The sequence below is a fragment of the Anomaloglossus baeobatrachus genome, chromosome 5, assembly GCF_048569485.1.
Source record: "Anomaloglossus baeobatrachus isolate aAnoBae1 chromosome 5, aAnoBae1.hap1, whole genome shotgun sequence".
NCBI classification, from domain to species: Eukaryota; Metazoa; Chordata; class Amphibia; order Anura; family Aromobatidae; genus Anomaloglossus; species Anomaloglossus baeobatrachus.
This window is the reverse complement of record NC_134357.1, coordinates 564,896,482-564,922,049: the sequence shown is the minus strand read 5'-3', so window position 1 is coordinate 564,922,049 and position 25,568 is coordinate 564,896,482. Positions and strand designations below refer to the sequence as shown.

General features: G+C 45.6%; 1 protein-coding gene across 1 annotated transcript in view; it reads left to right on the top strand.

Annotated features, from left to right (window-relative positions):
* LOC142313030 (uncharacterized) overlaps nucleotides 1–25,568 on the top strand; it is a 248,965-nt gene that overhangs the window by 21,752 nt on the left and 201,645 nt on the right. Inside the window, 2 exon segments of the mRNA XM_075352016.1 lie at nucleotides 3,245–3,307; nucleotides 3,409–3,468. Coding sequence (XP_075208131.1) covers nucleotides 3,245–3,307; nucleotides 3,409–3,468 — 123 coding nt within the window.

Sequence of the window (25,568 nt, the reverse complement as noted above, 5' to 3'; positions counted from 1 at the left end):
CAAATTTTAGACACAGCTGACTGTGAAGAACCAACATCTTTTGCAACATTGCGTGATGATTTACTCTCTTTTAAGATTTTGATAATCCTCTCCTTTGTTTCAATTGACATCTCTCGTGTTGGAGCCATGATTCATGTCAGTCCACTTGGTGCAACAGCTCTTCAAGGTGGGATCACTCCTTTTTAGATGCAGACTAACGAGCAGATCTTATTTGATGCAAGTGTTTTACCTCAGAATTGAGTGATTCCATAATTTTTTTCCCCTGTTTGGTTTTGAAAAGTAACCGTTACTGGCTAGCACATTATGTTTTCATGATTTATTTATTTTAGTGTTTCTTAAAGCCACAAAGTTGACATTTGAAATGACTTTAGTTTTGTGCTCTGTTTGTGATGTGCTATTTTTAAACAAAAGTAAACAACTGAATGAACATCCTCAGAGCCAGGTGAGGCTATAATGTTTGCCAGGGGTTGTATAAGGTGATGAGTGACCAGAGTAAGAGCAATTCAGATAAGCGTTGATAGCTAAAAATTAAGACTTAAGAATGTTACTTTGTAAGCACTTCTCAAACTGCGAATGTTGAAACTGTACAATAGAAGCTAAAGCTAATTTAGCTATTCAGAAAAACAACAGGTAGAATATATCTTCCATATCCTAGAATAGACCTTACATGTTGCTAGTCTTCTGGCTGCAGACAAGAGTCGCCTGCTCTCAGAGGCCCTGAGCAGCTAAATCTTCTCGAACAATCGCCATGCTGTCATATGTAGCATAGCTGAGTCTGAATAATGGTTGCTGTATTGTATCAGCAGGTCTGGTATAACCGTTAGCTTCCAATATCTGCCTTTTGTCATCTGCCAAACCAATGGAAACCAGGCTCTTGGAAAAGGCTCTCAATGGAAAACAAAATCTGATGGCTGTGTGTGTGACACGGTGTTCAATGTGAAGGGTTAATGTGTGATTGGTGAGGCTGTAGTGCAGAAGTGAAGTTTTTCCAAGAGTGGCGGTGGGACTGTGGAAGATTCGCGGGGTGGAGGCGGAGCTGGGGTGAAGGCGGAGCTGGGGTGGAGCCTTAAGGGGGCCCCGAAATTTTGCCAGTATGGGGCCCTGAAATTCCTAGTGGCAGGCCTGGGTTATAGTATATATACAACCATTTCTATCTCATAGAATATATCTATACCTTGGTACAGGCCCTGTCAACTCCACAGTAATGAAAGGAACTACTACAAGCTGGCACCACCAGTCCCTTATACAGGCCGATTGGACACAAGTTACAGGTAGTGTATGGCTTCGGGATGCGGTTTATAGAAAAAGAGGAACAAAGCTATTAAATTTTATATATTTAATCTGAAAAGTAAGCAGTGTTTATAAAATATACAAAAGATATTACAAAGGGGAACAAAACAATACAGCATACACAATTTACATAAAACAAAACGGAATAAAGAAAGAAAATTACTGAACATGGGTCACAAATATGGCTTCAGATTTATTGAAAGAAGGACGAAAAACATGAAAAAAATTCTTTGAAAAATATGAGTTACTTAGCAAATAAAGGTGTTTAGTTTTCCTTTTGCAGGTTCTATTCTAGCCCATATAATAGTTCAGTTTGGACAAGAACGGCATAGCACTTAGAGTAGGACCCAGATGAGAGTTACACCTTGATGTTGGTATCTGGGCACAAGTAAATTTGGCCACCTTTATTTGCCATGGGGGATTGAATAGTCATCCAAAAAAGGGATAACTTTATAAAGAAGCTCATAATATTCCCTCCAAATCCATATACTAAGGGATTAAAACTATGGGTCCTTTTTCTATAGTTAAAAAAAAAAAAATGCTCTCCTTATAACAATCTTAAATATTAAAGAGAACCAATCACCAGGATTTTGCTATATGAAGTAAAAGCAGTGCCCTACTGGCACTATAATGCTGTATTCAAACATATTTGTTGTAGAAAGATAAGTTACTTGGTTCCTAAAATATTTGTAATCAAAGTTGCAATCTCTGAGCCACCTACCTACCCCTGCTCCTGACCAGTACTGGACCATCCTACTCGGGGGGAGGGAGATGCACAGGAGCTTTTAAACACCAACAGTGATAGACAAACAGTAAGGCTGGGGCCACACGGGGATTACTGCGATCCCCTCGCATGACACTCGGCTCACGCTGGCAGTACAGCAGAGCCAAGTGTCATGCGAGTGTCCCTGTGACTGAGGTCCGATCGTGCAAGTGGACCTCAGCTGCGGGTGGTGGGCCGGCACTGAGGAAGGGCGGGCCAGCGCTGAGGAGGGGAGGGCCGGCACTGACAAGGGGAGGGATTTATCTCCCTCTCTCCTCCGTAGCTGGCTATTGCCATTCTCGCCCTGCACTCGCGGTACACCAGTGTACCGCGAGTGCAGTGCGATTTTTCTCTCACCCCATAGACTTGAATGGGTGCGAGAGAAAACAGGATCGCATTACAGTCACAGCATGCTGCGATTGTTTTCTCGGTCCGATTAGGGATGAGAAAATAATCGCTCATGGGTGCTGGGACACAGGTTAATATTGGTCCGAGTGGAATGCGATTTTTATCGTACTCCATTCGCACCTATTTTCATGCCATGTGGCTTAGGCCTTAGAGTAATCAGACATGTGATAAGTAAGAAAACTAAAGCAGGAAGGAATTCCACTGCACACCGAGCAACGAGCAGTAAATCACCAGACTGGAAAACAGCACACAGGCCGGTGTAGCAGAAAGCTGTAATCGTCAAGGAAGACAAATTCCTCCATCTTAAAAAGGTGGGAATTACCTGTGATCAGTCTCCCGCAACATATGATCCAAAAGGTCGCCAGCAGAAATGAACTCCTGTTAGTCTGATCACTAATTAGCACGCAGCTAGTAAACGCGCGAGCCTGCCTGTGCAACTCAGAAGCATAAGAGAAAGTGTAGTGAGGAGTGTACTTGGGTACTTGAGTACTTTTAAAAAGTAAGTTTATTGTATGTTTATTTAAAATGCCATTTTCATACCTTCATCCAAAATATTGTGTAAGTCTTTAGAAGAAACATCAGCTGGATTGATTGCAATCTACGGTAAGTAGTATTATTTTCCAAAGTGTCATATTCTCATTTTTTTATATACGTAAAGAGGCATCCAATACCACTATACATCCCGCCTTGTCTGACTTACATATAACCAAATAGTTATTTTAAGTTCACAATCAGCATTAAATTGATTTTTTGTTAAATCATATAAATTCTTATTGTTATTAGAGACATAACAGTTCAGAGCCAACTGGTCCTTTTCTATCATATTCTGGAACATGTGTAATGATGGTAAGCAAAATTTTACCAGATAATAATGAGGGTTTGACACCTTTTGATTTTACATCATGACCCCCACCAATTCTTCCAAATTACGATCCTTATCCATTTAGTTTAGCATTACAATGGCCTTCTGTTCAGAGAAGGAGAATGCTTCAAATTCATTAAACGTTGTAAGTTTATAACTAGAGTAATTCTGAACTAAAACATTTCTATCCTCAGCAAAAAAAATGCCAGGGATAAAATTTAAGCCTCTGTCCAGCACTTTGATATGCTCAAGTGATAAGACTATGGGTGTCAAAACTAAAACATTATGTCTCGCCAGAGCGTACAGACACTCAGCGTGCAGCGTAACGCAAGGATAACAACGGAAATGGTAAAAAAGGAAGGCCCTGATGATGGGGAGAGGGGACACGTCCTGCAACTCGCCTGAGCCTGTACCCAATGCTCCCTAATGTCTCTATATGGGTCCTTCCCCCGTTGTCATCACGTGCCTGGGTCTTCGCTTACTCTGGCTAGTGAGAAGGCCAGCGACAGCAGTAGTCTCACCACTGCAATAATACAACACAAGGTAAAGGAGACAGAGGGAAAATAGACACAAAAAGGAAAAACACTTCAAGCTCTTCCAGTGCAACTGAACACCACAGCTGCAATAATCACAACTCCTCAGCTTCTCTCAGAGATAGGCTCCTTCCAAAGCGGTCAGCATAAAATGAGAATCTATGACCGGCATCAGATGGTAAGATACATGACTTTTTATAACAAAGGGGAGTGTTCACAAAACAGATGCACCTGAGATTAAGGCTACAAAGGACAGCCAGATATGAAAGAATCCTTAACCCCTACAGCACTAAAAGAAGGTAAATTCACTGAAATCAAGTTGTAGACCTGCGAACAATATGGTGCTGTGACCTTCTGATCCCATTCTCACCAGAGGTCTCCTCAAAGCAGGGCACACCATTGACACATCCATAAATGCACTCACATTCAAGTTTATTTTTTCTTATTCCGTATTGGATATCTTTTCATATTCTTCTTATTGGTTCTCCTTCCTCCCCTTCATTTTCTGAATTCCAAAATTCTCTGAGTAACGTATTAGAATGAACATTTTCTCTTTGATAATCACTTTAAATTAAATTTATTAGGATTACAGTCTTAAGATTCCAGATTTCTAGATTTTTGCAGTGTCCTTGCAATAGTTATTGTGAGGGCTTTTCTTTAAGATTTAAATGGCTATCATGGTGCAGAGATAGACGGCAATCCCTAGAAGTGGGACTCCTGGGACAAACAGGTGACAAATTTGGAGTTAGAAAAATGTTTGATCAGTGTTGGACAGAAATAAAATACATTTTTAGTATAGGTTATTACTTATGTTGTGCTCTGATCTGGAAGAACATGAATGTTTAGCACTGTGGGAATTTCACAGAATGGATTGATAAAGGTATAACTAGATTGCTCCACATTTTTTAGAGGAATGTAATATGCACATTTTGTCATTTTAAGCAAAGATTTGCGCTAACACAGAAGAATGACTTTCAATATCTGCAATTATTTTACTTGATAAAGAATAAAAATAAATGTTATTCACTGAAGTGGTGACTAGATCTGTAGATGAAAATGAATCAATAGATGTAAGGGTATGAAAAATTGAGAGTTATCACTGTCACGCTGTACAAAGGCTAGTAAGACGCAGTACAGCGTAATCCCCACTAGGTGGCAGCAGAGTAGTGAAGGAGAGACAAAGAAACGCTGTAACGGAAAGGCAGCTAAAGTACAGCAGAGTAACTTCAGCAATGTTAACAGGCGAATCACCAGGGGGCAAAAGAGTAGTCAAACAGTCAGGGTCTAGCCAGGAAAGTCGAGTCACTGCAAAGGGAGGATCAATATCAAAGTCAGAAAGCAGAACCGAGTCAGAAGCCAGGAGATCAGGTATGCAGAAGGAAACACAAACAACAGACAGGAGAGGGAAATCAGGGACCAGAACAGGCAGACAAACAGGGGAGGGTCAAAGTCAGGACACAGTAGCAGGGAGGCAGCTCAGATCAGGAACACTCATCAGAGCCAGTATACAAGCTGCAAGGCAGATATATCACTGGCACTGAGCCATGGGTAGAGAGGCAATATATAGCGTCCTGGGATCCAGAACAGGCAAGGGAAGTTAACCCATGGCATGACCAGGCCAGAGCTGGGTGTAACCAGCAGCAGGGAAAAGCCGGCCTAGATCATGACAGTCACAATTTTATGGATCATTGTTGAATATTTGGCTGACAACATACACTTGTTACACACCTGTCCCGTGTCTGGGATCTGCTCCCTTCCCCTGGTCTGCTAAACTTTTTTGTGCTCCACGTTGGGCTTTGCAAGTAGCCCGACACGCGCCATATGTTGAGCTTAACTGGCCTATATAAGGCCTACCAAGATACACACCTGTGTCCTGGTATTAAGACTATTAGTTTGTGTGTGCACAGCGACCTGTCTGCAGTTTCCAGAACATCTCCAGACTATCTGGCTTCCAGTTCCTCAGTTACCAATCTGCCTGTGGCTTCCATTATGTCTGCAACCTGTCTGAGGTCTCCAGGATGTCTGCGGCTTCCAATACCTGTTACCTGTCTGCAACTTCCAATACCTCAGTTACCTGTCTGCCTGTGGGTGTCAGTACCTCTGCAACCTGTCTGCAGTCTTCAGGCTTCTGCTGTTTGCATGTGCCAGGTAATGCCCCTTCTACTCATCCCATGTTTTCCAGGATATCTGCTACATGTCCATCCACGGCTTTCAGTCTACTGTCTGCCTACAGCTTCCATTACCTCACTTTGTGAGCCCTTTGAGGGGAACTGTCACACACCTGTCCTGGGCTCTTCTCCCTACACTCCGGTCTGCTAAACTTTCTTGTGCTCCACATTGGTCTTTGTAAGTATTATTATTATTATTATAGCGCCATCAATTCCATGGCGCTTTACATGTGAAAGGTATATACATAATAGGGACAAGTACAATAATCATAAACAATACAAGGCACAGACTGGTACAGGAGGATAGAGGTCCCTGCCCGCGAGGGCTCACAGTCTACATCAAGTATCCCAGCGTGCTCCCATGTGTGGAGCTTCCTAGGCCTATATAAAGCCTATCAAGACACAAACATGTTCCTTGGTATTAAGACTTTTACTTTGTATGTGCACAGCTACAGTTAAAACTACAATTTTCCATCCATGATTTAAACAGACACATCTGCAGGTTTTTCTCAATATCTGACATGAAATCAGAAAAAACCTTTCCTGTTTTAGGTCAATTAGGAACCAAAATTATTTAGATTTGCCAAATGCCGGAATAATGAGAGAGAGAGAGAGAGAGAGAATGTCTCCTGGCTGCTTCTAGTGCCGCACTTTATGAGCCCCTGTCAACACTTGTAAATATCATTAAAAATGGGAACAGATTGTACACACTGCCCCACTCTATACACGTCATATACACACGGCTCTGCTCCATACACGTCATATACACATGGCCTCATATACACATGTAGCGCCCCACGGGGCAGGCAATTAACCTACTCGTCGCCGGGCCGTCGACTGTCGCTTGTCACGGGCGGCCTAGCCTGGCTCCGTTGCCCCGATGCGTACAGGAGATGGCTTGGGGAAGGATGATGAGGGTAGTGGAGAAGTGTTTGTCGTGACGCTACCTGTGGTATGCGGCCAGGGAATGGGCCGCCGCTGCTGTTGCTGTCCCCCCGGGCAGATGGTAGAAGCAGCTTTGGGTGGTATCGCTCCCACAGGTGGAGCGGACCCCAGGGAGGATGGTGAGGGGAGTAGTGATGGCAGCTCGTAGCAGCAGTACTGGTAATAAAAAGTCAGAGTCTATAGCTGCGGTTCCAGGTTGTTTACTCACTTTTAGTGTGGTGCTGCTCACCCAGGTAATACCGGTCACTTGCTATGATGGGCTCTATCGAACCCAAACCCGTTAGAGGTCAGTCCGGTTTGGTGTGTGTTCGGTGGGTTTCTCCTTGTAACGCCTGTCTGTGGATCCCCTGGCTTGAAGCTACGAGGGGACCCTGTGTTTCACAAGATGAACTCTTGTCCCTATATGCAGGTTCCGTGGTTCCGATGTGGGGTCCGGCTTGAAGCGAGGCCTCGGATCCTATATGGCACTGTGCTGTCGGGTGCTGTGTGGTCAGGGAAGCTTGATACTTTCCCCGTCCAGGCAGATTCTGGAAAACGAACATGAAGTATGATCTTCCCTAGGGTCCTGCCGCCCTGTTTGGCATTGGTTCTGAGGGGAGCATATTCACTCTCCCCATGGCAATTGTGTGAACTTTCCCTTTCCCACCGGGGCACCTCCCACATGCGACTGTTCTCTTCCTCTCCTGCTGGAGAACTCTAACCGATGTGTTGGCTCCAGACTCCTCCTGCTGGCTGCACCTCCTCCCTCCCAGGTCCTAAGCTAGTGGGACAGGGGCCCCTGTTAAGGGCATCCTATAAATGCCTCTCTGTCAGCGACCCCTTTATTGCTCTACCCTAGCCCAGTCCCCAGTAGGAACAGGGCAACCTGGTGTGAATTTTAGTGTGTGATGTGGTGAAACCGGGTGTCACGGAGTTCTTCTCCCATATCACACAATCAACAGAGCGAGAGATGACTGTACAATCCAAAGAGCATTTATTCCAAGTAAATCAAGACGATCTATAACATAATCCACAAAACTGAGGGTAAAATTAGTAAAAACACACGAAGTCCAGAAAGCGATAAATAAATGTCCTTGTCTCTCTGAGAAGCCACAGCTTCCCTCAGAGGTTCAGTCTTCTTCCTTCTCTCTTCAAGTTCCACACAGACTGACCCAATTTCTCAGGTAAGCAGAGAGTTTACAGTAGGTGGATCTCCCGCCCCCTCCCCCAACTTAGGAACAAAAGGCTGGCAGGGGAGGAATTAATCCTGCAAATGGGACAATGTACACATAATGAATACAGAATGGTCAGTGAACCACGCCCAAACATTAACCCACACAAAATGGTACACAATCCACAATATTCCACCATCACAACCTCTCCCTCCTTCTGACCTCTGGCCATCTCACTTAAGTCCATGTTGCTCAGCTGTGGCTAGTCTATGGTTCTTCTTGCCGGGACAGTCCATCAGCGTTCTTGTGTTGGCTTCCACGCTTGTATTGGATGAAGAAGCTGTAAATAGTCCCTTGTACAGCAGTAGGGTTGGAAGGACAAGCTTCCCTTTGTGTCCTCAAACTGTGTTTCCTGCACAAACAAATCGGCATTGTAGATCTCCCACATCATTTCCAAGGAGAATATCTGCAGGCAGGCCGCTCATCACCCCAAACACACATTGCTTGATCCCAAAGCCAAAGTCTAGATCTACCGTCGCCTTTGGGTTATTCCTCTTTTGTCCTCCAGCCAATTCAATAACAATCCCTGGTCTGTAATGTATTGCCTCTGGCCGAATCAGCTATTGTGAGAAACGCCCCGGAGTCACAAAATCCAATGACTCTCTGTCCATCTAGCACAACCTCCTGTAAGTGCTTACTTTGATGGTGAGAGGAACTCGGGGCTGTGGCTCGCACTCCATAAACCCCTAGTGGCCGACCATGAGTGTCTGAGTCATTAGGCAAGTCAACGTGAAGTGGTGAGAACTCTTCCCACCTTGTATTTAGCTGTAGAGAAACAACAGGTCAATTTGGTGTCAGGTCATTGTTCAATCGACCAGCAGGGCAAGTGTTTTGCAAATGCCTCTGCGTCGGACTCCTTCTAATGTGCATTCTTGTGAAGGCAGTAGGAGAACCTGGTGACAAAGGCCGGAGGCCATACACTCCAACAGGTGCATCTATGGTGCAGGGGTCAGCGGTACACTCCGGTGGAGGTGGTGGTAACTCTTCCTCAGGTGAGATGGAATGCACAAAATGTACTGAACGAGATGGAGGTGCGTGGGGCTCCCTCCGAGTCCTTGTGGGACAACTGGATTGCAGGTGCCCAGGTTGTCTGCACTCATAGCATCTCCTCTCTGTGATCCCCCAGGGCGTGGTCGGAACTGTTGGGGCCCAGGATTGTGAGTAGTGGTTGTCATCGGCCTGTGGCTGGTTGGAGGGGCAGATATAACTGGAGAGGGCCAAGGAGCAGGAGCAGGCTGTGTCTTATTGTTATATTGGTCGAGAAAAGTATCCCACACCAGCAGATCCCCTTTCATCACCTTTGTCACTCTGACAAAATGATTCGGAGCTGACACCCCCGCGGTCGCACTTGCCAATCTCCTATTAAATATCCGCCCCATCGGCATAATACGACAGGCGAAATTCAATTTTCCAAGCACCGACTGCAAGTCCCGCAACTTCACCTTCTTAGACCGATATAACGACCGCACCGGCGCCTTCAGATCACGCAGCTTGCCTTCCGGCAACCTGCATTCCATAGCCACTGTATCAATTTCGATACCTAAAAAACACATGGCCGTCACCGGCCCTTCCGTTTTTTCCTTTGCCAATGGAATACCCAGACTCCGTGCTATTCGCTCTAACGTAAATAACAACAAGGAGCAAACCGAGGAGCCCGCCGGTCCAACGCAAAAGAAATCATCCAAATAGTGAATCACTGAATGGACTCCTGCCACATCCCTGACTACCCATTCCACGAAAGATCCCCTCGTGGTGCATGGGAGGTCTCGGAACTGTGCCCTATGTGAGTCTGGGGTGATGGCATGATAATCCAAGATAGTCTGTTTTACAATGTTGTAATCCCAGTTCTGCTGTGAGTTAATGGTGCGATAAGCCTCTGCCAGGCTTCCGTTCAGGAGTCCCACTGATATGGATGTAACTTTAGGTTGATGCCATTCATATGATACGCATCTATCCCTTTGACACCTGCACTCCAAATTAGTAACTAAAGACCTTTATCGCATGCGATATATATCTCTACACAGTGCTTTTTTTGTAAAAAAATATTTGCTGGTACGCATCTCTGAGGCGAGGAGCGGGGGGGGGTTTGGGGGTGCTGTCAGGCGCGCCGCCAGCCGACATTGAGTAGTGGGGGTGCGGCGGGGTGTGCCGGTGCCAGTGGAGAGAGTGGACAATCATGTGACCACAAGTATGAGATTTGTATACTTCTGGCCACATTCTGATTAGATATGTCCAGCCTCAGTCAATTCATTTTCATTGAGCTTGTCTGTTCAGCACGTGACCACATCTATGTAAATTGCATACTTGCAGCTTCATAACCTCCCACTCTCACCGCCGGCACCAGAGAATCCTGACAGCGTGCAGAGTGCACACTGTGAGAATTCAGAATGCTGCAGTCACAGTGTGACACAAGGAGTGACTGCAGGCTCATCACAAACTTGCACAACCCCTGTAATGCTCCTAACAACATAAATAAAAACATAGTAACCCTTAACTTGTCAGACGGCACATGACTTTATTAAAGAGATTGTCCACTACGTTAACATTAATGACCTTTCCTTAGGATAGGTCACCAATGTCTGACTGGTCGGGGTCCGGCACCTGCCAACCCCGCCAATTCCCTACACTAGGTGTCGGTGGTGGCAGGTGGGCGGAAGTGCTCAGTTCTGGACCTGCTCCGTCTTCTGATAGTGACAGCAGTCTCCTTTTAAAATCAATGAGGCGGATGTACAGTACCCGGCCGCAGACACCATCAGAGGACGGAGCAGATCCAGAAATAAGCATTTCCGGACACCTGCACCATAATCAGCTGATCAGTGGGGGTCCCATTCTGCTCACATCAGAAGCAATGCACAAGTGGGACCGAGGCCTAATGATGAGACATAGTGAGTATCACAAATAAACATTTACATTCAGGTACCTTATAGATGATGTTGTCTCCAGTTGTTTCTTTCTATTCTTCATCTTGTCCTGACTCAATGATGACTTTTCACATTCACATCTCGTCTCTGCAGATTTCCATCTTCTCCGGTCTTCTGCAGCACATCTCGACACAATGCCCCTAAAATAGCAGAATAATTATAATACTTCTACTTAAAAATATCTGCCCTACAGTGTGCCCCAGAATAAATAATGGCCCCTCAGTATTCCCTGCACAAAATATGACCCACACTGTCCCTCTTATGGTACATGGCCTACATATTCCCTCTCTTTCCAAACTGAGCCCACTGTTTACAGTGTCCTTTACACTGTGTCCCCTTATACTGCCCAGTCTTTATACTGTGCCCTCATCACACTCCCCCTCCTTGCTATAACCTCACACTGTCCTCCCATTGTGCCCCCTCTCCATACCTCCCCCCTCTACTACCCAGTCTTTATTCTGTGCCCCTCCCATTCTTCTCATCCCTTACTGTGTCCTCACTACCTCCTGTGTGTCCATATACTTTTCCCCTCACTCCCCATCCTGCCCACTTGCTCCTCATACCATGTCACTCTTTATTCTGTGTCTTCAAAATTTCTTTCCAGTTTGCTCCACATCCTCTCTGCCGTGGAAGAGGGAGGAGAGTAGCAGGGTTAAGGACCGCACACCGGGAGATGGTGACGTTGTCAGGAAGCAGTAGGGAGCACTGTAGCCACAAGTGACGGGCGGCAGAGAGATGTTTCGGCTGAGTCTGTGCCAGGATGGCAGTAATGTCATGCGGAGCCTTGATCTTCAACTGATGGCCTAAGACGATGTCAGAGGTCTTGTCCAACAGCAGGTGGGTTGCAAACACAGCTCTCATGCAGGATGGTGCTCCTCGGGCGACAGGATCCAGTCTGGCTGAATAGTATCTAATGAGCCGCTGTCCTTCTCCGTGGGACTGCGTCAAAACCCCCGTTGCATGTCCTGCTTTTTCCATGAAGAACAGGCAGAATGGCTTTTGATAGTCTGGCAAGCCCAGGGCTGGAGAGGATGATATGATATTCTTCAGCTTGTAGAATGCATCTATAGCCTCCCCTGTTAAACTGAATGGCTTACTTTTCAAACAGTCATACAAAGGTTCCATATATATAGAAGCATCCATGATCCAGGACCAACAGTATGACGCCATTCCTAGGTAGGATTGCAGTTGATTGTGGTTTTGGGGGAGTGGTATTTGTTCAACGGCTGTTTTCCTGTCTGCTGTTAGATGCTTAGGCTATGTGCGCACACTGCGTTTTTTTGACGCTGCGTTTTTGTGCGTTTTTGGCCGCTAAAAACGCACAAAAACGCACCTGTGTCGAAAAAACGCGGCAAAAAACGCACGCGATTTGGTGCGTTTTTTTGCTGCGTTTTGCTGCGTTTTTGCTCACTGCGTCCTTATGCGTTTTTTATCACTGAATAAAAAAAAAAAGGTCTGATGTCATTTCCTTCTTCAATGTGTTCTTCATTCTCCACTAGTGTATGCAGAAGAGCAGACAGCTGCAGAACTACAAGGCTCAGCATACTCCATCCAATAGTGTATGCAGGAGAGCAGACAGCAGCTGCAGAACTACAAGGCTCAGCATGCTCCATCCAGGACTGTATGCTTGAGGGAGAGTCAGGGGGAGCAGACCTACAAGGCTCAGCATCCTCCATCCAATAGTGTATGCAGGAGAGCAGACAGCAGCTGTCGAACTACAAGGCTCAGCATCCTCCTTCCAGGACTGTATGCAGGATTTCTTTGCCCCCCCAAACAAAAAAAATGACGTGGGCTTCGCCATATTTTTGTATGCTAGCCGGGTACAGCAGGCAGGTACGGGCTGCCCCCAACCCCCAGCTGCCTATTTGTACCCGGCTGGGAACCAAAAATATAGGGAAGCCCTTTTTTTTTAAATTATTTCATGAATTTCATGAAATAATTTAAAAAAAAAATGACCTGAGCTTCGCCCAATTTTTAAGTCCAGCCGGGTACAACTAGGCAGCTGGGGATTGGAATCCACAGTGCAGGGTGCCCATGCTTTCTGTGCACCCCCGCTGTGAATTGCAGTCCCGCAGCCACCCCAGAAAATGGCGCTTTCATAGAAGCGCCATCTTCTGGCGCTGTATCCAACTCTTCCAGCTGCCCTGAAGCCGGGTGGCTCGCCGGGTAATAATATAGCTATAGCTATACAGCTAGCCCTAACCCCGAAATTCATGGTGTCACGCCAATATTAGACATGGCCACCATGAATTTCTAGTAAAGATAAAAAAAAAACACAACACACAGAAAAATATTTTTATTAGAAATAAAACACAACACAATTAGTGACTCCATCTTTATTGAAATAAAGAACCCCCCTCCGCAGTAATCCTGGGTCAGGGTCCCGCGCCGTCCAATCCGGATCCAATATCATCTGATCGGTTTGCTGGAAGGCAAAGCGATCAGATGATGTGTCAGGATCAAGTGCCTGAATCCCATCACACATCAGCTGATTGTATAAAAGCTGTTTATACAATCAGCTGATGCATCGGTGCAAAAAAAAATAAAAAAAATAATACTCACTTATGTGCTGATTACCGGCAGCTCCTGCAGCGATGGGGTGGGAGTCTGATCCTGTCCGATCGCTGCAGCAGCTGCCGGTAATCAGGGATGAAGTCTCCTGACGCATCCGCTGATACCGGCCGGGCGCCCGCGTCACCGCGATACTTACGATCACCTGATGCGTCAGGTGACTGCATCAGGTGATCCATCGCCAGGTCCTGCATCCATCGGAGGTTTCCCGGCCGTCTGCACACTGCCGGAGCGGCGATACCGTGAGAGGAGATGGGAGCGGGCATGGCACCGGGAGGCTGCAGACAGGTGAGTATAACTTTTTTTTTTATTTTTCTACTGTTAACTTTTGTTTTCGCAGCCGCTTCCACCTCCCGCCCAGACGGCAGCATACATGCACAGGACAGGAGGTGGAAGCGACGGTGATGGTACCGGGAGGATTCACGCTTCTGTATATACTGACAGAAGGAATCCTCTTCCTGTACACGTCACTTTACTACCCACCTCCTGCGTTTATAGCTGCGTTTTTGGTCTTAGAAACGCACCAAAACGCAGCTATTTGCGTTTCTCATTGCGTCTTTCAACATCCCATTGAACTCAATGGATGAAAAGCGCAGTGAAAAACGCGGGAATAATTGACATGCTGCGTTTTTGTGGCACCACAAAAACGCAGCTGAAAAAAAACAGATGTGTGCGGACAGCAAAAATGAAAACTCATAGACTTTGCTGGGGAAGCAAAGTCCTGCAGTTTTGAGGCCAAAAACGCACCCGAAAAACGTGCAAAAACGCCGCGAAAAACGCACTGTGCGCACATAGCCGTAGGCTAGGTTCGCACACTGTGTCTTTTTGACGCTGCGTTTTTGTGCGTTTTTGGCTGCTAAAAACGCACAAAAACGCACCTGCGTCGAAAAAACGCATCAAAAAACGCATGCGTTTTTGCCGCGATTTGGTGCGTTTTTGGCTGCGTTTTTGATCTCTGCGTTTTGCTGCGTTTTTCCAATGCATTGCATGGGGGAAAACTCAGAAAAACGCAGGAAAGAACTGACATGTCCATTTTTTTTTTTAACTCAAAAACGCAGGTAAAAAAAACAGATGTGTGCGGACAGCAAAAATGAAGACTCAGACTTTGCTGGGGAAGCAAAGTCCTGCAGTTTTGAGGCCAAAAACGCACCCGAAAAACGCGCAAAAACGCCGCAAAAAACGCACTGTGCGCACATAGCCTTAGTCTGATGGGAGATGCAGTGTACTAGGAACACGACTTTGTCCAGACAGAATTGCAGTTTGTTTTTGGAAGCTTTACATCCATTTAGTACAAGGAATTGTAACAGTGAGATCGAGTTTTCCTGGGCCTCTTCCAGAGAATCACAGCAGAACAGGAGATCATCAACATACTGAAGCAGAACTACATTGGGGTGAGTCATTCTCCATGGTTCTAATACATCAGTCATTGCTTGGCTGAACATGGATGGGCTGTTCTGGGCCCCTTGGGGCATCACTGTCCATGTATACTGTTGGCCCTTACGGGTAAAAGCAAAAAGATGTTGACAATTTGCACTTATTGGGGCACTGAAGAAAGCATTAGCTAGATCCACGACCGTAAAATAGGAAGCAGTAGGAGGGATTGATGCTAGCAGAGTATGTGGGTTAGGCACAATTGGAGTGTCCAGGACTGTGGCTTCATTAACTGCACAGAAGTCCTGTACCATTCTGTACTTGGCTGGTTCTCCCTTCTGTGTTTTCTTTTTCACTGGAAACAACGGTGTGTTGCAGGGAGATTTGGTGGGGATGATTGGTCCATTCTTGAGATAGCATTCTAACTGATGAGAGATAGCAGCTGACTGCTGAATGGAAAGCGGGTATTGTGGCTTGCGAGGAAGTAGGGCTCCCGGTTTTAGCTTCACCTCCACTGGCTGGATTGGAAGTCTTCCAATATCTTCTGGGCCTTGTGACCAGAGTGTATTAGGGACCTGTGACAGCCAGGTGTCAGAGGTGGGCTTCACATCTTCGGATATACAGAAGAGACCAAACACTTGCGACACTTCATCCTGATCTAGGGGGGTAGTTAAAGAGACAGTACCATCATTGTTGAAAGAGATACGAGCATGCCGTTTTCTGAGCAAATCTGTGCCTAAAAGATTGACTGGACATGTGTTGGATACCACAAGCTGTGAAAGCATACTGTGTGTAGGTTGCAGGCTGCGATTCAAAGGACGTGTCATTAGGGTATTTTGGGTAGTTCCATCAATACCCACACATGAGACAACTTCATCTGTGAGACAATCTGGGTCAGGTAAATCTGCGAACCTAATGACACTTCTGGCTGCACCGGTATCCACCAAAAAGGGAATGGATTTCCCTTCTACTTCCACTTGTATGGTAGGAGTAGGACCACTAGCTTGCTTGGGAGCATGATTGTATAGTAGGTTAAAAGGCGGTGGTGGATCCAGTTTGCCAATCTCCTATTGGAGAGGAGGGGGAGGTGGTGGAGGCAGATCGAATGTTGATTGCTGTTGACTGTCATTGTGCTGAAGGACTGCTCTGCAATTTCTTCACATATGACCAGGCTGTCCAAACCTATAGCATGTCCTACCCTTCTTGTAGGGGGGGAGGAGTCCCTGATTCTCTTTGGGTGACTGTGCGTGTAACACATTTGTACATGGGGTGGTCTTGGACACTGCTAGATTCATTTCCACACCTCTTGCCACTTGAAAGAGGGTGTCTTGATCTTTCACTCTGTAGTCATAGGTTACCAGCTGCAGTTGTTTGCATATGGGCTCTCGGAGACCGGAGACAAAGGATTGTACCCATGTCTGTGTGTGGGCTTTCTCTCTATAGCAGAACCCCAAGTCTAAAAACATCTGGTTGAGTCGGTGATATAATTTCTCTACTGTCTCTCCCTTCTCCTGTACCATGTCTTGTAGAGAGACAGACTGGTTGTAAGACGTTCTTTTGCTCACTCACAGCCTGTGGCAGAACTGTTCTCCTGACTCATATGTCTGCAAATAAGCTGGAGAGGCCCCAAACCCTAACTCTAAACCTGGTTCCATTACTGGCCAGAAAGAATCCCCAGCTTTAATTTGGGTGAGCCCATACAAATCAGCATATGTGGCAGAGTGGGTTTTCTGGATTTGGCACATCTTCCTATAAAAAGGCATGGGATGTAAATCAGGATCAGGGAGGGAATTCACAAGGACTGCAGCCTCCTGGGGCTTCCATATCACATATCTAGGACACCCTTGTCTAGGACTGTCGGAATCATGAAACTTGTGCAGTGTGTGGGGCCCCACGTGGGCCACGTTGGGCGCCAAATGATATGGATGTAACTTTAGGTTGATGCCATTCATAAGATACGCATCTATCCCTTTGACACATGCACTCCAAATTAGCAATTAAAGACCTTTATCGCATGCAATATATATCTCTACACAAACCAAAGACAGCCAGTCATGATCGATGCAGAATTCTGATTTATTGAGGAAGTACAAGGAATAATGTATGAAGACCCTTGGCTGATGGCCAAGGGTGCCTACTATAATCCCATTGGTTAAGTATCAAAAAGAGCTTGCGTCGAGTAATATATATATGTATGCATTTCATAATGTTATATTAAGCTAACTCAGCATGTATTAAAATAAATGTACCGTATGTTTTATGATCAAGGGAAAGTCCTAATGTCTGAAATAGCCAGACATGGGTGTGTTTCAGAAAAACAAGCGCCATTTTATTAGTCCAGCATTTTCTTGGTTATATTCAATATGTAATAAATTCTATCCATAACACCACTAACAAACGCATCCAGCCAGAGTGGGGAACCTCCATCATGACACACTGCTGCTCAAAGTCCTTGAAGAATCCTTCCACATCTCCGGAAGCTTCATCAAATGGCTTGAAGTCCGCCCGGGTGATCAGCACAAGCTCCCGGATCGCTGGGTTTACACCAGGGCTGTGGAGTCGGTAAGCCAAACCTTCGACTCCGACTCCTCAATTTCTCTTGCACCGACTCCGACTCCGGCTCCGACTCCTACATATATTGCTTATAGTTAGGTGAAAAATTTATTGTAGTACATGAACATGTGTATGTGAACATCAGACATTTAATCATTTTTATGATACAATAATCAAGATATTTGTATAGAACATAACATATATTTATTGGATACAACTTTAGAACACAAAAAACTAATAAATTGTAAATATGTAATATACTATGTAATATACAGTAGATTACATATATATCTTGTGTGTATATATATATATATATATATATTTATTACATATTGTATTACATATTTACAATTTATGTTTGTGTTCTAAAGTTGTATCCAATAAATATATTTTATGTTCTATACAAATATCTTGATTATTGTATCATAAAAATGATTAAATGCCTGATGTTCACATTGTACTACAATACATTTTTCACTTAAATATAAGCATTATACTAAATATTATTTAGTAAAATATTCAGCACATTCTGCATTGCACTACTGTCCCCAATGGTTTATATATTTTAGGAGTCGGAGTCGGTGCATTTTATACCGACTCTGACTGCACCAAAATGAGCTCCGACTCCACGACTCCGACTCCACAGCCCTGGTTTACACTCCAACTCACATTACTCCCTCTGTCGGACTCCATTGCTTCTTGTCTCTTCTGTGCTTGGCGAGCAGCCTGCCCCTTATATTCCTGAGATACACCAGGGCTGTTAAATAATGGGTTTACGGCGACAACTGCATAGCCAGTATATAATGATTGGAGCGAAGATAGGTCAAAAACATATTATGAATTTATTCAGATAAGAGTTGGAGGGTTACAGTCATTAGAGAAAAATAACTGTCTTGGCTTGAGTTAATAGATGGAGACAGATAGAAAAAAAATAACAGTTCATATCTCTTACATCGCTGTAGTGTGTAAGTCGTCTCGGGATGGTCTGTAGATGGTCTGGTCGGATGGGTCCGTCTTACTCCTGTCACCTTCTGCCTCTCCCTCCTTCTCCTCAACCTTTGAAGTGTGGGCTTCTTTTATAACCCAAAACCCCTCCTCTGGATTGTCCTTATCTCTTTACATGGTAACACAAAAACTAACTATCCTTATTTTAGGTTGAGCATTACATCATGTCACGTGGTACATTTTACCCGCGAAATAAGTGTACCTGCGCACTAGAGACCTGTAACAAAACCTACTTCAATCTATATATATATATATAGAAACCCTTTGAGGCTCGCTGAGCTTTGACCTCAGTGTAACAGTAACTTACAGTAAGAAGTTTCTCATGGCTATTTCAGCTCTTAGCCCAACATTCCAAACAGAATATAGCACTACTTTGACAACTTTGACAAACAATGTCAGATGGCTTTGATGAACAACTAGCAGATGAGTTTGGTTCTTACCATCTCAAACTTTTGGTTAGCATTTTCCAACTTACAGACTCTCCTTAAAGGGACGGGCGATATACATATATTTATGAATATATGTAATCCAGTCTATGAATCAATCTCCATAAACTCACTATTTTACAAGGGCCAAGAACTGCCATCTCTTCTTCGAACCACACCACCCACTGGCTTTTTGGGGCAGGGATCCCCGTCCCCAGTGTTTGTCCGTCAGACATCTGGGAGGAGGTGGACTGGCTCGCACCCACCAGTAGATCAATTAAGGCTTCTTTACTCAGTCCCTGGTAGCTCAGGCCCAGATCTCTGGCTCTCTCCTTTAGACTGGATGCAGTCCAGTTTCTGTACTCACTCTGTGGGTTGATCTCCATTAAGCTGTGCTCTGTTGATCCCACCGCTGCCACCAGTTGTCTAGGAACAAAAGGCTGGCAGGGGAGGAATTAAACCTGCAAATGGGACAATGCACACATAAGGAATACAGAATGGTCAGTGAACCACTCCCAAACATTAACCCACACAAAATGGTACACAATCCACAATATTCCACCATCACACCGGGACTGATCTGTTCAGGATCTGAGTTTAGCATTACACCCAAAATTGGGTGCAATACTCTGTGGCGACTGAAGACTTAGGGGCGCCACACTCACGACTCCACTCCATACATGACATATACACATGGCATCATATACACACGGCTCCGCTCCGTACACCTCGTACACACACGGCTCCGCTCCGTACACCTTGTACACACATGGCTCCGCTCCGTACACCTGGTACACACACGGCTCCGCTCCTTACACCTTGTACACACACGGCTCCGCTCCGTACACGTCATACACACACGACTCCGCTCCGTACACGTCATACACACACGACTCCGCTCCGTACACCTCGTACACACACGGCTCCGCTCCGTACACCTCGTACACACACGGCTCCGCTCCGTACACCTCGTACACACATGGCTCCGCTCCGTACACCTCGTACACACACGGCTCCGCTCCTTACACCTTGTACACACATGGCTCCGCTCCGTACACGTCATACACACACGACTCCGCTCCGTACACCTCGTACACACACGGCTCCGCTCCGTACACCTCGTACACACACGGCTCCGCTCCGTACACCTCGTACACACACGGCTCCGCTCCGTACACCTCGTACACACACGGCTCCGCTCCGTACACCTCGTACACACACGGCTCCGCTCCGTACACCTCGTACACACACGGCTCCGCTCCGTACACCTCGTACACACACGGCTCCGCTCCGTACACCTCGTACACACACGGCTCCGCTCCGTACACCTCGTACACACACGGCTCCGCTCCGTACACCTTGTACACACATGGCTCCGCTCCGTACACCTCGTACACACACGGCAATGCTCCGTACACCTCGTACACACACGGCTCCGCTCACCTCGTACACACATGGCTCTGCTCCGTACACCTCATACACATACGGCTCTGCTACATCCACACTGTAAACCCCTCCTGACCCCACACATAAACTTCCCCTCATCCAGCACCATGACACCCAGCACAGCAGAGCCCTGCATACACTGAGGAGCTGATCATGTGACCCCTGACTCCTCCCCTCCATGTGACATCATCACAGGTCCTGGAAGCACAGAGCACCATATATCTAGTGTGCGGCTCTGCAGGTGGAGGTAGGTGCAGGATCTCTATTATTTTGGGGTCATCATTATCATTAACCCTTTAATGTCTCGGCTATTTTTCCCTTTTACCAGTTCAGGACCAGTTTCCCGCTATTCCTGACCGGCTCATTTCCATATTGTTTTGTACATTCAGGTTAATAATCTGTGAACATCTTTTTTCTTGTTCAGATTTTCTAGTAAATTTTGCGTCTTTTTCCGTGATTTTCTCTCCTTCATTTTCCTGTTTCTGTCGTTGTCTTTATTGTTTCTTTGCTTTTATGACAAGACTGAAGTCAGTTTCTTATTCTTCAGGGGGTTTTTTTCTGGGTTTTTTTTTACAGGTTTTTATCAACAAAAATAAAAAATCACAAGGATAAAATCCAGTGCAGTGTGGAGCATGGATGTGCATACACTTACAGGGAAGGAAATAAGTATTTGATCCCTTGCTGAGTGTGTAAGTTTCCCACTGACAAACACATGAGCAGTCTATAATTTAAAGGCTAAGTTCATTTTATAATGTATTTGCATTTTGCAGAGAGAAATAAGTATTTGATCCTCTACCAACCATTAAGAGTTCTGGCTCCTACAGACACTTAGACGCTCCTAATCACCTCGTTACCTGCATTACAGACACTTGTCCTACATTGTCACCTGTGTAAAAGATTCCTGTCCACAGACTCAATCAGTCAGACTCTACAGCGGGCTTTACACGCTGCGATCTCGCTAGCAAGATCGCAAGCAATCGTACCTGCCCCTGTCGGTTGTGTGACACGGGCAAATCGCTGCCCATCGCGCACAACCTCGGTTACCCCTGTCACATAGTCTTACCTGTCCTGCGACGTCGCTGTGGCCGGCGATCCGCCTCCTTTTTAAGGGGGCGGGTCGTGCGGCGTCACAGCGACATCACACAGCAGGCGTCTAATAGAAGCAGAGGGGCGGAGGTGAGCGGGACGTAAACATCCCGCCAACCTCCTCCTTCCTTCCGCATAGCCGGTGGAGGCAGGTAAGGAGATGTTACTCGCTCCTGCGGTTTCACACACAGCGATGTGTGCTGCTGCAGGAACGAGGAACAACATCGCTAATTAGAAGAAAACGATTTTTTGTTTCAGGACGACCTCCCCGTGGCAAACGATTTTTGCCACTTTTAGGTCGCACATAAGTGTCACACACTGCGATATCGTTAATGACGCCGGATGTGCGTCACAAACACTGTGACCCCGACGATAATTCATTAACGATATTGTAGCGTGTAAAGCCCGCTTACCTCTACAACATGGGCAAGACCATAGAGCTTTCCAAGGATTTCAGGGACAAGATCATAGACCTGCACAAGGCTGGAATGGGCTACAAAACCATAAGTAAGAAGGAGGGTGAGAAGGAGACAACTGTTGCAATAGTAAGAAAATGCAAGAAATACAAAGTGAGTGTCAATCGACATCGATCGGGGCTCCATGCAAAATCTCACTTCGTGGGGTATCCAGGATCATGAGGAAGGTGAGAGATCAGCCTAAAACTGAACGGGTAGAACTTGTTAATGATCTCAAGGCAGCTGGGATCAGTCACCAAGAAAAACATTGGTAACACATTACACTGTAATGGATTAAAATCTTGCAGTGCCCACAAAGTCCCACTGCTCAAGAAGGCCCACGTGCAGCCGGCCCGTCTGAAGAAGGCCCATGTGCAGCCGGCCCGTCTGAAGAAGGCTCATGTGCGGCCGGCCCGTCTGAAGAAGGCCCATGTGCGGCCGGCCCGTCTGAAGAAGGCCCATGTGCGGCCGGCCCGTCTGAAGAAGGCCCATGTGCGGCCGGCCCGTCTGAAGAAGGCCCATGTGCGGCCGGCCCGTCTGAAGAAGGCCCATGTGCGGCCGGCCCGTCTGAAGAAGGCCCATGTGCGGCCGGCCCGTCTGAAGAAGGCCCATGTGCGGCCGGCCCGTCTGAAGAAGGCCCATGTGCGGCCGGCCCGTCTAAAGAAGGCCCATGTGCGGCCGGCCAGTCTGGAGAAGGCCCATGTGCAGCCGGCCCGTCTGAAGAAGGCCCATGTGCAGCCGGCCCGTCTGAAGAAAGCCCATGTGCAGCCGGCCCGTCTGAAGAAGGCCCATGTGCAGCCGGCCCGTCTGAAGAAGGCCCATGTGCGGCCGGCCCGTCTGATGAAGGCCCATGTGCGGCCGGCCCGTCTGATGAAGGCCCATGTGCGGCCGGCCCACCTGAAGAAGGCCATGTACGGCCAGCCCGTCTGAAGAAGGCCCATGTGCGGCCGGCTCGTCTGAAGTTTACCAGTGAACACCTGGATGAGACAAAAATTGAGCTCTTTGGCCTTAACTTGCCGTGTTTGGAGAAAGAGAAATGTTGCCTATGACCCAAAGAACACTATCCCCACTGTCAAGCATGGCAGGTAAAAACATTATGTTTTGGGGGTGTTTCTCTGCAAAGGGCACAGGACTTCTTCACCGCATCAATGGGACAATGGATGGAGCCATGTACTGTAAAATCCTGAGTGACAACCTTCTTCCCTCTGCCAGGACATTAAAAGTGGTTCGTGGCTGGGTCTTCTAGCACAACAATGACCTAAAACAAACAACTAAGGCAACAAAGGAGTGGCTTAAAAAAAAGCACATTAAGGTCATGGAGTGGCCTAGCTAGTCTCCAGACCTTAACCCCATAAAAAACGTATGGAGGAGCTGAAGCTCCAAGTTGCCAAGCCTCAAAATCTTAATGATTTAGAGATGATCTGCAAAAAGGCGTTGACCAAAATTCCTCCTGACGAGCGCAAACCTCATCATCAACAAAAAACGTCTGAGTGCTGGGCTACCATCAAGTATTAAGTCTTGTTTGCCAGAGGGATCGAATACTTATTTCTCTTTGCAAAATGCAAATACATTTATATAATTTATACAATGTGATTTTCTGGATTTTATTTTGAATATTCTTTCTCTCTGTTATAATTAACCTACCTTTAAAATTCTAGACTGTTCATGTCTTTGTCAGTGGGCAAACTTACAAAATCAGCAAGGGATCAAATAATTATTTCCTTCACTGTAAAAGTAGCAACAAAAATTATAAAACTGGCACAAAAATGGGCATCAAAGTGACACAAAAGGGCGTTATGGAAAGGGTTAAATGGCCTTGGGCCACTGATCTATATAGGTAAAACCATAATAATTTGAGAATAGACTGAAATCAGAGAACAATGGCGGATTTCCCTTTGTGATTACTAATTAGTGACACAAACCCATTTACTTCAGCCGGAACAGAACTTTACAAAACACCAGTTACTTATTCATATCTGTGAAAATTGTCTATTTGCTCACTTTGCTGCCAGTTCTGATGCTCAGAAACCATTTGGGCCGGGTTGGAGTGACCAGAGTTTGATGCGAAACATCACTATATAATGGAGGTGTCAGATTAGTGACCAAGGGTCATTTAACCTTTCAAAACACCCTTCAGTGCCCACTTTGATGCCCATTCTTATGCCAGTTTTATCATTTTAGTAGCTGCTTTTAAGTGTCTTCACATCCAGGCGCCTCGCTGTATTGTACTTTATTATTGTGATTTTTTTGTTTACATTTGTTCTTAAATCTGTAAAAAGAAAACCAGAAAAAAATCCAAATAAGAAACCATCTTCAACCCTGAATAAGAAACTAGACCAATAAGAAACCAACTTCAGCATCGAGTTTTTTATTGCTGATGTCGAGCGATACTGGTGGGAAAATAAATGAAATGTTTGTTATTACCGCATATATACCCTGCCCCCCACATTGACTGACAGCCACTCAGCATCAGAACCTGCTGTCAGTTAGTGCCGAGAGTTGGTATACAACCACTGATCACTGTATACTCAGCAATGACTAAAACCTCATCGAGGCCATACCTATGACTGAAAGGCGGACACTGTCATATTATATGGTTATGACCACATGTAAATATTTCTTAGCTATTTTGTTACACATTATTTTGTATATATGGCTGGATTTTACCTGGTCAGGGCTAAAATAGAGATTTGGATTGACAGTTGTATTTTCCTATATTTCACACATTGGGGGGGTTAGTTCCATATTTAAGTATTTTAATTTTCATCATAATCCTTGTAACGGGCTGATATAATGACTTATCAGTGACCATATCCTCTATGTATGGGGGAAAAAGCAAAGTAGCAAAAATGCCTCAAAAATAACCCCTCAATAGAGTACAAGAAAATATCAACAGGGGCAAATAGTAGAAATAATAAATCCTAAAATATAACCTTTAATAGGTATACATTAAAAAAGGGAAACTTCACTGCATAAAATAATAAAAATGTACTGGTGGGCCACAAGAATTTTAAATTGGCCCCATCCCATACACTAGGCACCAAAATACAGAGCACCTTATAATCAAACTCTGAGATTAAACCCAGTAGTACAAAGGATATACCACAATGCTCAGTAAAATTGAGAATGGGAACCGACCATGATGGTATATGGGTTCTATACAAGTAGGGCTCTGTAAGAGTATTAGACCAGACTCATCACAGCATCAAAAATGCCACCCTTGACTTGATGGTGGATCCTGCTGAAGAAGAATGGAATGGTCTTACCGTGACTCAATGGGCATGTCAAAATGCAAGCAGAATAGAGCTCAATTATTGGTGACCCTTATAAAGGTCTTCATAGATACCATCCATTGGCTCTTGACACAAAACGACATTCATATCCTCCCAACGCGTTTCATATATCAATCATCAGGGGAGTCTTCATATAGGATGCTTAGCACCCCGTCAGTAGACAAGACTGACTATCCAAAATAATGCCCCAAAACGGACTGTAACAAAAAACAGCCAAATGTCAAAACCAACATCATTCACATATAAGCATGGACCTAGAAGT